Below are 13454 nucleotides of genomic sequence, written 5' to 3'. Positions count from 1 at the left end.
TCATTGACAGCGCTTAGAACGTTCATTGCCAGCTAGCTAAATAAGAGAAATACATTGTTTCTACTGTCTCTGGCTGCTTTAAAAAGGAGTAAAAGTAACTGAAAATTGAAACTAATTTGAAACTAACTTTGGATTGTTTAAAAGAGGATACTATTGACTATTACAATAACTGACTATTACTATTGACTAATACACAATCGCTTTGAGGTCCTCTCCCCTAGCATGGAAGACGAAGAGCAGACTCCATTTGAGGATCTCTCCCTCATTACAGTCGATCAGGTATATGAAGACGAGCAGCAAAGTCAGTCCTCAGGGAATGTGCAGGCGACCTTGGAACGGACAGCTCACGGAAGAACCCCGACCAAACCTAAGAGGAGGCATGTAGTGGTGATAGGGGATTCCCTACTGAGGGGAACAGAAGCAGTGATCTGTGGGCCTGACAAGATGTCTCGGGAAGTGTGCTGTCTCCCCGGGGCTAAGATCCAAGATGTAACTGAACGACTGCAAGGAATCATAAAACCCACTGACAAATACCCCTTCCTCTTGGTTCATGTGGGAACCAATGACACTGCAAGCAATAGCCTCCAGAAGATCAAAAGAGACTACGAGGCTCTGGGCAGGAAATTGAAGCAATTAAATGCACAAATTGTCATCTCATCTGTCCTCCCAGTTGAACGACGTGGCTCAGGGAGAGAGGGAAAAATAGTGGAAGTGAACAGCTGGCTTCGCAAATGGTGTAAACAGGAACGGTTTGGATTCTTAGATCACGGACTGCAGTTTCTTGAAGATGGACTTCTGGCAAGCGATGGGCTGCACCTCACAACGGTTGGGAGAAATGTTTTTGCCAAAAATCTCAGAAACCTCATCAGGAGGGCTTTAAACTGACTAATGTGGGGGAGGGAGACAGTGCTCCTGAAGGTAGGAGTCTATCAATTGATGAAGATGATCATCCAAATGTCATAGACCAAATGGAGCAAACAGCACGCAGACCTAGTGATGGGAGGAAAAAATCCTTAAATAAGAGACACGGGGGAATGATTAATGGACTTCAATGTCTGTACACTAATGCGCAAAGCATGGGAAATAAACAAGATGAGCTTGAGCTCGTGGTACAGCAAACTAAATATGACATAATAGGCATCACTGAAACCTGGTGGGATAAGTCCCATGATTGGAATGTAATAATGGGGGGATACAATCTATTTCAGAGAAACAGACCAGACAAGAAAGGAGGAGGAGTGGCGTTATATGTCAGGGATGTGTATACCTGTGAAGAGATCCAAGATTTAGAACCTCAAAGCCAAAGTGAGAGCATTTGGGTCAAAATTAAGGGAGAGAAGAATAACAGTGACCTCATTGTGGGAGTTTACTATAGATCCCCAAGCCAAACGGAGGACATAGATGATGCCTTCCTGGAACAGATGGCCAAGCATGCAAAAGGAAGGGAGATGGTAGTAATGGGGGACTTCAATTACCCGGATATTTGTTGGATGTCAAACTCAGCCAAGAGCATAAGGTCAAACAGATTCCTCACTGGCCTTGCAGACAACTTCATTGTCCAGAAAGTGGGAGAAGCAACAAGAGGAACAGCCATTTTAGATCTGGTCCTAACCAATGTTGATGACCTGGTTAGTGGGGTAGAAGTGGAAGGATCATTAGGCGCGAGTGATCATGCTCTTCTGAAGTTTACTATACAGCGGAAAGGAGCAGCCAAGCATACTAGGACTCAATTTCTTGACTTTAAGAAAGCCGACTTCAGAAAACTTAGGGAAGTGCTGGGTGAGATCCCATGGACAGTAATACTAAAAGGAAAGGGAGTTCATGATGGCTGGGAGTTTGTTAAGAGGGAGATAGTAAAAGCACAACTTCAGGCAATACCAATGAGACGGAAACATGGAAGGCGCCTAAAGAAGCCAGGGTGGCTATCTAAAGAACTTTTAACTGAGTTAAGATTAAAAAAGGATGTGTACAAAAAATGGAAAAGGGGGGAAACCACCAAAGAGGAATTTAAACAAATAGCCAGCACGTGTAGACACAAAGTCAGAAAAGCTAAAGCACAGAATGAACTCAGGCTTGCTAGAGAGGTTAAAAGCAACAAAAAAGGCTTTTATGGGTATGTTCGTAGCAAAAGGAAGAACAAAGAAACAGTGGGGTCACTCAGAGGAGAAGATGGTGAAATGCAAACAGAGGACACAGAAAGGGCTGAACTCCTCAATGCCTTCTTTGCCTCAGTCTTCTCCGATAAAGAAAACAATGCCCGACCTGAAGAATTTGGAGGAAATGATTCAGCAGAGGAAACACAGCTCAGAATAACTAAGGAGATAGTACAAGAATACTTGGCTAGTTTAGATGTATTCAAGTCTCCAGGGCCAGATGAACTGCATCCAAGAGTATTAAAAGAACTGGCAGATGTGATCTCAGAACCACTGGCAGTCATCTTTGAGAATTCCTGGAGAACAGGCGAAGTCCTGGCAGACTGGAGGAGGGCAAATGTTGTCCCTATTTTCAAAAAGGGGGAAAGAGAGGACCCAAATAATTACCGCCCAGTCAGTCTGACATCAATACCAGGGAAGATTCTGGAGCAGATCATTAAGCAAACAGTCTGTGAGCACCTAGAAAGGAATGCTGTGATCACCAATAGTCAGCATGGATTTCTGAAAAATAAGTCATGTCAGACTAACCTGATCTCATTTTTTGACAGAATTACAAGCCTGGTAGATGAAGGGAACGCAGTGGATGTAGCCTACCTTGATTTCAGCAAGGCATTTGACAAGGTGCCCCATGATATTCTTGTAAAGAAGCTGGTAAAATGCGGTCTTGACTATGCTACCACTCAGTGGATTGTAACTGTCTGACTGACCGAACCCAAAGGGTGCTCATCAATGGTTCCTCTTCATCCTGGAGAAGAGTGACTAGTGGGGTGCCACAGGGTTCTGTCTTGGGCCCGGTCTTATTCAACATCTTTATCAACGACTTGGATGATGGACTCAAGGGCATCCTGACCAAATTTGCAGATGACACCAAACTGGGAGGGGTGGCTAACACCCCAGAGGACAGGATCACACTTCAAAACGACCTTGACAGATTAGAGAACTGGGCAAAAACAAACAAGATGAATTTTAACAGGGAGAAATGTAAAGTATTGCACTTGGGCAGAAAAAATGAGAGGCACAAATACAAGATGGGTGACACCTGGCTTGAGAGCAGTACATGTGAAAAGGATCTAGGAGTCTTGGTTGACCACAAACTTGACATGAGCCAACAGTGTGACACGGCAGCTAAAAAAGCCAATGCAATTATGGGCTGCATCAATAGGAGTATAGCATCTAGATCAAGGGAAGTAATAGTGCCACTGTATTCTGCTCTGGTCAGACCTCACCTGGAGTACTGTGTCCAGTTCTGGGCACCACAGTTCAAGAAGGACACTGACAAACTGGAACGTGTCCAGAGGAGGGCAACCAAAATGGTCAAAGGCCTGGAAACGATGCCTTATGAGGAACGGCTAAGGGAGCTGGGCATGTTTAGCCTGGAGAAGAGGAGGTTAAGGGGTGATATGATAGCCATGTTCAAATATATAAAAGGATGTCACATAGAGGAGGGAGAAAGGTTGTTTTCTGCTGCTCCAGAGAAGCGGACACAGAGCAATGGATCCAGACTACAAGAAAGAAGATTCCACCTAAACATTAGGAAGAACTTCCTGACAGTAAGAGCTGTTCGACAGTGGAATTTGCTGCCAAGGAGTGTGGTGGAGTCTCCTTCTCTGGAGGTCTTTAAGCAGAGGCTTGACAACCATATGTCAGGAGTGCTCTGATGGTGTTTCCTGCTTGGCAGGGGGTTGGACTCGATGGCCTTTGTGGTCTCTTCCAACTCTATGATTCTATGATTCTATGATTCTATACAAATAGAAACTGTTTCCCCCTAGTGGAAGCCTTTGAAACTGGTTGATATACAAGAGTTGGACTAGGGGAATTTCCAGCTGCAAGTTAAAAACCGTGAGACTCTGGGACTGACCTTGAATCTTTCAAATGTTATGGTAAATGGAAGAGGAAAAACAGACCAGTCAACTGTTGATAAAACATTAAGGTCTGGGAGGACTTGGTAACAATCCAGGAGAGGTCTATTATTAGGCCCTCCTGTTCTTTTTGTTGCTGTCTTTGTACTAGTATATTTGAAACCAAGAGGAATGTCGACAGAAGAGGCTTTGGTGGCTGCATTATATAAGATAAATGACACATTGGATCAGCTTCACAGGAAAATGGACATGATAAATGCGAAAGTGGATGTTTCAATTGTTGAGGTTGACTTGAATGCAGGGAGTATGGACAATACCAATACAGAAACCACCCAGAAATTGATACAAGAACCTATTTTGATATGGCAAGCTGTGGAGGAAGTCAAGGAAAAAGCTATTGCTGTTGAAGGTACAGAAACACAACTGGAGAGAAAGAGAAAGAGAGCCCCAGCCCTACAGAGGCAATTTGATGAACATAAGTTGACGCTCGCTATGACTGAACTTAAGGAAAAACAGACGAATTTGAGGATTAGAGTTCACCTTTGGTGGACATGCCCAAGGATTAAGACACTCTGGGAGATGATTCATAACGAAATGAAAAAGGTATTTAAATATACCCTTTTGAAGAAACCAGAGGCCTTTCTCCTGGGCATGGTTGGTCAATTGGTGTTAAAGAAGGATAGAATTTGTCTCATGGATGCAACAATAGCAGCAAGAATACTCATTGTGAAGTACTGGAAGACACAAGATTTATCCATTCGGGAAGAATGGCAGATGAAGTTGATGGACTATATGGAATTGGCGGAAACGACTGGCAGAAATCCGAGACCAGGGAGAAGAGCTGGTGGAAGAAGACTGGGAAAAGTTTAAGACTGTTTATAGAAATACTGTAAAAATAATGAATGTTTGGAAAATGTTGGAATGAAGTTATATGGCTTTAGTAGAAATGCTATAAGGAATCAAGTATAAATAGATTAATAGTGTATTAAAGGGAAAATAAGGCTAGAATATGTCAAGATAATTATAGGATAGAAAACAGAGGAAGATGGAAAGGAATTGCTGAAATAATTAATAGAAGTGGAAAACAGAAAGGGAGGTGTGAGGAGGTCGTGGAAATAAGGGAATGAAAGATAAGACATTGAAATTGTTCTGTGTTTGAAATGGTTTGTGTCATGCTTTGTTAGTTTTATGTTTTTCTGTTTTTTTCTTTTTTGTTCTTTCTTTTTTTGTTGTTGTTTTTTTTGTCTTTCTGTTTTGTTGTGTTTAAATGGTTGAAAATTAATAAATAGTATTTTTAAAAAACAAAAAACAAACAAACCCAACAGCTAAATCATGGTTTGGCCATTATGTCAGAACCAACAGAGTGTCTGGTACACAGCCAGGAAGAAGAATATTATTTTCCTTATACATTGTGATACTAAAAAGCTTGTAAAATACCAACAAATTCATCATTACTCCCTGCTTCTTGGGAAACCAGTTCTAGGATGAGGCTACCAATGTCCCACTCTGAAGTTTGCGAAAAAACTGTGTCCTGTAGTGGTTAAACAGGTTTAGGGATGAAGGACTGATGTGGCCTTAACCTCTCAAGGTTAATAAAGAAAGATGGATGAGATTTTGAAATATTATGCGAAAGGGAAATACTTGTGATGGCCATTCTTCTTCAAACCTTATCAGGTGCAATCCCAGGATCAAGGCAGCCTTTGGGGCAAGGAATGATCACTCGGCTGTAGATAGTATGCTTTGAATATGTCTTACACACAGAATGTCCCCAATAAAGTCCCATGGCATCTGTTAAAACTCCGAAGCCTGTGGGCACTTTCTGAAGTCCTTTCGCATGCAACTAGGACCAGTTTCTTCACCTCTGAATGTCTTCTATGACGCACAACTTAGCAGAGTCGTGCAATTTTTCCTAGGCAACGATCGAGACTGCTCAGTCAGGAACAAAGCTGACGACTGGTTTTGTAGTTTATTATATACGACAGTAAACTCACAAGCTATATACAAGTTACTATATACAGACATGAACTTTATCCCTCTCCAAGCACTCCAGGTTACTCCTAACTAGCCAAACAATGCCATAGGCCATGATGCCTATATAAGAGACCTCAGCCAATCACCGAGCTGTTACTAGGCCCTCTAATCTCCAGGCAAATTACTCCCGCGCTCTTGTCTCCCTAGCCTGTAGTCAAAACACTAATTGCTCACTTGCCAAGCTGCACGTAGACTATGAACTCCAACAGCATCATCAGTTAAAGAACCTCAGGTTGGAGGGATGGGGAAAGGGCCCTGAAGTGCCACCTGTCAGTCAAAATGGACAATGGGCATGACTCATGCAGATTCATGTGTCCATATGCAATTTAAAAAAGTTATATATATATATATATATATATATATATATATATAAAAACACAGAAATAGTAGGTGGGAAAGCAGAGGAGATGTATGAGAGAGAAAACATTGCTGAACTATGTTGATTCTGCTTCAAGTATCTCACTTATTTTACTGGAGTGTTGTTTTGTCTGGTCCCCACTACATCTCAGGAAGCTGCAAAGCTCATCATTCCAATGTTAGAAAACAGAAAAAAATCACCACAGTAAACAGCAACAAAACACTGTACAAATGATAGATCCAGAATTGTCAGAGATTCTTTCTCGCTTACCTGTTTTTCTGTTAGAATGACTCTCCCTAGAAGCTGGTCTTCTAGACCCTTCATAGTGACAGTAAAATCGATAATGGAGGTACGAGCACTAATCTCGGGGGTGTATGCTGGATTCGGAAGTTTGGTGGTAATATAAAGTCTGAAGCCATTCATTACATCCATTTCTTTATCCCCAACTTTTACCTAATTAACAAAAGCGATGATGGGAGTAGAAGAGAATTAGAAGCCCCGAAAAGCTTTATTGTACTCTTTCAAGCATCGGCTTGTTATTTAGGGTGCAACACCTAGCTTCAGTTATTGTTTTACTTTAGTAAAGCAACACTTGGTATTTCAGACAGTTGCCATGTAAGCAATTACACCTTTGTTAATGCAACAGACAGTAAGTTTCAAGAACATTTTTACTTCCCTCACCTTGTATGTAGAGCCTGTTTTGATGAAGTTTCTTTCCAGTACATTGTCCAAAGCTGGATCCAGTTCTTCGCCAACATCTTCAATTAACAATGGCCTTCCAAGAGACAGGCTATCCTCCAAGTGGTTTCTAAAATACTTGTGATTTAAAGAGGTGATCTGAAAATAGAAGCATTCTGACCATCTATTAAGCTGTTTGCTCACAAGGGGAATAACCAACTTTCTCCTCTGTCCCATGCTCCCCTTGACTGTGTGAGCTATTTTTTGGTACTGAGTGGGATCATAAATGGCGGTCTGAAGAAGTGGGCCAATGTTACCCCCTAGTACATTTCCAAGCACAATTCAAAGTGTTAGTGCTGACCTTTAAAGCCCTAAACTGCTTCGGACCAGTATACCTGAAGGAGCGTCTCCAACCCCATCATTCAGCCCAGACACTGAGGTCCAGCTCCAAGGGCCTTCTGGCAGTTCCCTCACTGAAAGAAGTGAAGTTACAGTGAACCAGGCAGAAGGCCTCCTCAGTAGTCACGTCTTCCCTGTGGAGTGCCCCCCCATCAGATGTTAAGGAGATAAGTAACTATACAACCTTTAGAAGACAGCTGAAGACAGGGAAGTTTTTAATGTTTGATATTATGTTTTTGTATATGCTGGAAGCCACCCAGAGTGCCTGGGGCAACCCAGTCAGACGGGCATGGTACAAATATTATTATTATTATTATTATTATTATTATTATTATTATTATTATTTTGCGAGGCACTCTGCTTCATACTGTATCTAAGTTATGTACAGAAAGGGAGTTAGTCTTTGTGTCGTTTGCCCATTCCTTGTGATTTTGTTTGTGCAGGGGGGTGGAAATGGTTAATGTAGATTGACCAATGAGAAAGCTCAGAGGCGGAGCCTACCTGGTTTTAAGGCTCAGCCCAGGAGTTTTACCTTTGGGAGATAGAGGAGTCAGAGCCAGACAGAGTCCATAAAAGGCGAACATAGCGGTTGTGACAGCTAGAGTGAGAGACAGGGATAGAACTGAGAGAGAAGAGTGTGACAGTGTGAGATAGTTTGAGAAACTTTTCTGAATATATTTAAAACTTGTTTGTTCTTCAATAAACTTTAATCTTTGTTGTTGACTTTACAACCTGATTGAGACTCAGTATTTCACCAGAAGAAACCTGGTTGGTGGCAGCGGAAGAATAAAGCAGTGGTGTACAGGTCAGTAGTCTGTGAAATGACCGGGAGCTCTGTACAAACTCCATAGTCTTCTATCCCAATATTGATTATTTACAAAATGCACCCAAATTCATTTTTAGTACCCATATGTTCTTTATTAAAATGTTATTTTGGAATATGTGATGTATGCTACGGGTCGCATTTTCATCGCTGACTAAAATGCCTTTATTAATGAGCAGGAATATAAGCAAAATGGAATCTGGGTTACCTGAAGTTCATTCCTGGTTTCCTTGTTTTTAATCCAGATCTTGCCTTGAGTCTGCGGGTCAATCAGCAAAGGATAACGAGCTGCTTTTGTGACTATGATGCCGTTTTGTATAGACAGGTCGTCATTTGGCAACCCTTGAAGGTTCCATTCGCTGACCGTGGGAGCATCTATCAACATCTCTGTGAGATTCAGATTGTTTCCAAATGGGATTTTCCTGGTTTTCATTTCTTTTTGCCAACCGGTTAACAACAGATTTCGGAACTCTTGGTTAAAAGGACCGGAATAGGACAGAAAGGCTGTGGCAAGCAGCACATCCCCTAAATTAATATACACAGAGAGAGATCACATTTGATAAATGCTGAAGGAGCAATATCAAAGCACTGTTGAGCAAACTGCATGTGCTGGCAGTGAATACAAACACAAATATCTCTAAGAAGCGAGAAGCAAAAAAACTAAGATTTAATGGGCCTCTCTCACTCAATTTATGTGAATATCTGATCACTGTTCATGCAGAACAGAAAGCACATAAGAGGCATTTGTAATGAGAATAAGCATTATGGCCAGTACAGATGTTATATTCTCATTGCAAACATGCTCTCGGAATACAGAAACAAGACCTAATGTGTTAGAATGTTGGATCCAGAATTTTCATGAGCGGGAAAAAGAGGGGAGCTAGTTTTTGCAGATCCCCCTGGAAAGCTGTTCTGAAAGGTTGAAGGATCCTCTGAAATACTAGTGTGGGAGGTCGGTGTGCGCTCGTTGCAGTCTCTCAAAGTTGCACTTTTTGAAGCAGTATGAAAACCGAAATACAGGCATCTTTCAAAATTCACACATATCTGAATTTTGCAATGCAATTTCCCAACCAAACAATGGTGACAAAAATACATATGAATGGGGAAAGTGTGTATAAAAATTAAATACATAGGTGAAAATAACATATAAAAATGCATTATATTAGGAAAATCTGCTTGCAAAAATCACAGAATCATTGTAGAGTTGGAAAGGACCTAAGGGTCATCTAGTCCAACCCCCTGCAATACAGGAATCTGAACTGAAGCCTGCATGACAGATGGCCATCCAGCCTCTATTTAAAAACCTCCAAGGAAGCAGAGTGGGAACATTCATCCAAACGGGGCACAAAAATGTGCTTATTAGGAGAAATTCACACCAAAATGCTGATGAATTTTCATGAGCCCCCACCCATCCCCAGCAAATTGCTGTGAAAATCTGAATTTAATATTTGGAAATATTTGGAAGAACTGAATTTAATATTGGAAAAGTGAGAAATGGAGAACCAAAATTGGCAGGTCTTTCCATCCCTAACTGCCGCCTATGGGAGTGGGTCAACACGGATGAACTGTTGCTCTCCCATTGCTGCCAGTCACAGCTTATCCAAAAGAAGTATGCCTTCAAAAATTAAAATAAAACAGTGCATTCAGAAAACTGGCTGCATTAGCCTGTTTGTTGTTTTTATTACTGAGTCCTGTGACACTTAAGAGGGCTACGAAATGTATTGTGATGTGATCTTTCATAGACTCAAGCAAACTTGAACATAAAGGTAGCTTTAGGCAACCATCTATTCAAGGTTATCACAAAGCTCTCAATTGCTTTTAACCAAGGCATTGAAAATGTCCCCAGCTAGACAATAACACAAGTTCTTGCAGTCCGCAGTTGATGAAACATAGCCATTGAGACTGACAATTTTACAGAGGGCTGAAATGTCAGTGCATTCACCGCATGTGGTGGACGTGCAAGATGACAAAAGCATACTGGGAAATGATTTATAATGAGTTGGGGTGGGGGGAATGTTTAAAACTACTTTTGTACAAAAATCGAAAGCTTTTTTATTAGGAATTCTAGGTCCAGAAATACCAAAGGAGCAGAAGAGACTGTTTATGTACTCTGCGACAGTTGCATGGATGCTCCTTGCCCAAAGATGGAAGAAAGATAAAGTACCTACAAGAGAAGATTGGAGGCTAAAGATGATGGGCTACGCCAACATGGCGAAAAGGACTGGGAAGATCAGACATCAAGAAGAGAACAAATTTAATGAAGAATGGGGAAAATTCGTAAGTTACTTAAAAGAACACTGTAAACAATTAAAGGAGAAGGAGAAGGGGATGACAGAGGACGAGATGGTTGGATAGTGTTCGTGAAGCTACCAGCATGAGTTTGACCAAACTGCAGGAGGCAGTGGAAGACAGGAGTGCCTGGTGTGCTCTGGTCCATGGGGTCACAAAGAGTTGGACACGACTAAACGACTAAACAACAACAAACAAACAATTAAAAACAGTGGCAGGATCCTAAAAAAACACTTGCAATGCAGCTAGAACTATGGTGAGAATTAAGTATTAAGGAAATTTGGAGAACATTATAAGATGCAGTTGGAAAAGAATAACAATGGAAACCATGGAAGGGTGGAGGGAAGCCCAGGAATTCAAAGATTCCTTTGTGTATATAGGGACATATATGTGTGTGTATGTGCATATAGGGATGCAGGTGGTGCTGTGGTCTAAACCACTGAGCCTCTTGGGCTTGCCAGTCAGAAGGTCGGCTGTTCGAATCCCCATGGCGGGGCAAGTTTCCATTGCTCTGTCCCAGCTCCTGCCAACCTAGCAGTTCAAAAGCATGGCAGTACATGCCGTTACGGTGTCCTGTTGTGCCAGAAGTGGTTTAGTCATGCTGGCCACATGACTCGGAAAGCAAGATGAGCACCACACCCCATAGTCGCCTTTGACAGGACTTAACCGTCCAGGGGTCCTTTACCTTTTCACATTTATGTGTATATGATTATGATTTATTTGTGATGATATTTGTTAATGGCAAAAATGAAGAGTTTTGGATTTGATATCCCGCTTTATCACTACCCTAAGGAGTCTCAAAGCGGCTAACAATCTCCTTTCCCTTCCTCACCTACAACAAACACTCTGGGAGGTGAGTGGGGCTGAGAGACTTCAGAGAAGTGTGACTAGCCCAAGGTCACCCAGCAACTGCATGTGGAGGAGTGGGGACGCGAACCCGGTTCACCAGATTATGAGACTACCGCTCTTAACCACTACACCACACTGGCTCTCCATAAGGAATAAAAAATATTTCGAAAAGAAGAAGAAAAGAAATGGCAGTGCATTCGCCTTACCCACGAGCCTCTTCGTTTGCGCAGCAAATTCTTTACTTTGATCAGTCCATCTCTCCTTCTCTCCGGCTAGCCCGCTAATAAGACTAGAGGCCGTCTGCATTTTGTGCCTGCAGCGTTCTGCATCCTCGAGCAATGTCTGCCCAAAGCAAATATATTAGCATGCCTAAGTAGAGAAAACAGCTTGACCCAAATTCCAACTGCAACAGTTTTATGGCACATGGTATTTTGTAGATGATTCACTTCCCATTTATATAAGCAGCCTATAGTTCGCACACATATATTTATTACATTTATATATCACCTTGATCTTCCATGGATCTCAAGGTGGGGTACAGGGTTTTCCCCCTCCCCATTTCATTCTCACAACAACCCTGTGAAGCAGTTACAGATAGGTAGCCGTGTTGGTCTGCCATAGTCAAAATAAAAAATATTCCTTCTAGTAGCACCTTAAAGACCAACTAAGTTAGTTCTTGGTATGAGCTTTCGTGTGCATGCACACTTCTTCAGATACACTGAAACAGAAGTTGCCAGATCCTTCTATATAGTGAGAAGGTGGGGAGGGGTATTACTCAGAAGGGTGGTGGGAATGGGTGATCGGCAGATAGCTGGGATGAGCCTGTTGACGACTCTTAACGACTGCAATAGGTCTTACAGGAAAAGGCAAGGGGTGAGAAGGTGAGAAGTGGCTTAGTCATGTATAATGAGATAAGAATCCAATGTCTTTGTTCAAACCAGGTCTCTCCATGGTTTTAAGTTTGGTAATGAGTTGCAATTCAGCAGCTTCTCTTTCCAGTCTATTTCTGAAATTCCTTTGTAGCAAAACAGCTACAGTCGTTAAGAGTCGTCAACAGGCTCATCCCAGCTATCTGCCAATCACCCATTCCCACCACCCTTCTGAGTAATACCCCTCCCCACCTTCTCACTATATAGAAGGATCTGGCAACTTCTGTTTCAGTGTATCTGAAGAAGTGTGCTTGCACACGAAAGCTCATACCAAGAACTAACTTAGTTGGTCTTTAAGGTGCTACCTGTGAAGCAGGTTAGGCTAAGAGATGGCAAATGGCCCATCGAGCTTCACAGCTGAGTGGGGATTTGAACCCTGCTCTCCCCAGGTCATAGTCCAAGTATCTGTAGGAAGCACACTGGCTCTCTGCGCATCAGGATTTACTTCCTACAGATACTTGGGATGCAGAATTTAATTGCCATTGGAGTTCTAGCAAAAAAATAAATTTCAGAGTTTCTAGCCACAGTACTTTGAATCCGGACTGCGCACAGGGATAGGCCTGGGTGCCCAGATTTATTTATTTATTTAGAGCATTTTTATTGCACTCTTCAGTCAAATATGCTCTCAGGAGTGCCTCAGATAAAATCTGTAAAAACAAGATGGTATGCCTGGAACCGCAGAAAGAGGGGGAAGGAAGTCAAGTTCTGAAATGTCAAAATGATTGTAAAATTAGTGAAATGTATAAAATTAGTGAAATGTATAAACTTGAAAAATATAATAAAAATAAATGCTTGTCTCTGTGAAACGCCTCCCCGGGCAGAGTGACGTACCTGTTTCTCTCTCATTGCCTTCTCATACTCAGCCTGCACAATATCTAGCTCAGTTTGTTTGGCGTCCAACTCGGCTTGAGCTTTTTGGAGATCCAACATGGCGGTGGCCAGACGGTTCTCTTGTACTGCCAGGTTAGCCTAGAATACACCCGTTCACAGAGAACAACTGTCATAAATTGCTAAGCAGGATTGTATCCCTTACCATATATATATATATATATATATATATATATATATATATGAAAAACAGGCAAA

The 13454-nt window shown here is 41.9% G+C and overlaps 1 protein-coding gene across 4 annotated transcripts in view; it reads right to left on the bottom strand.

Moving 5' to 3' along the window:
- Window positions 1-13454, bottom strand: part of DNAH5 (dynein axonemal heavy chain 5) — a 179334-nt gene that overhangs the window by 31200 nt on the left and 134680 nt on the right. For all 4 annotated transcript variants that reach the window (XM_081014558.1, XM_081014559.1, XM_081014561.1 and 1 more), the window contains 5 exons: window positions 13200-13337; window positions 11646-11781; window positions 8510-8826; window positions 7083-7238; window positions 6672-6854 (listed from right to left, as the gene is read on the bottom strand). In XM_081014558.1, the coding sequence (XP_080870684.1) occupies window positions 6672-6854; window positions 7083-7238; window positions 8510-8826; window positions 11646-11781; window positions 13200-13337 (930 nt within the window). The remainder of the gene's footprint in view (window positions 1-6671; window positions 6855-7082; window positions 7239-8509; window positions 8827-11645; window positions 11782-13199; window positions 13338-13454) is intronic.

This window comes from Podarcis pityusensis (assembly GCF_964106645.2).
Source record: "Podarcis pityusensis genome assembly, chromosome: 7".
Lineage (NCBI taxonomy): Eukaryota > Metazoa > Chordata > Lepidosauria > Squamata > Lacertidae > Podarcis > Podarcis pityusensis.
This window is presented reverse-complemented; position numbering and strand designations above follow the sequence as displayed.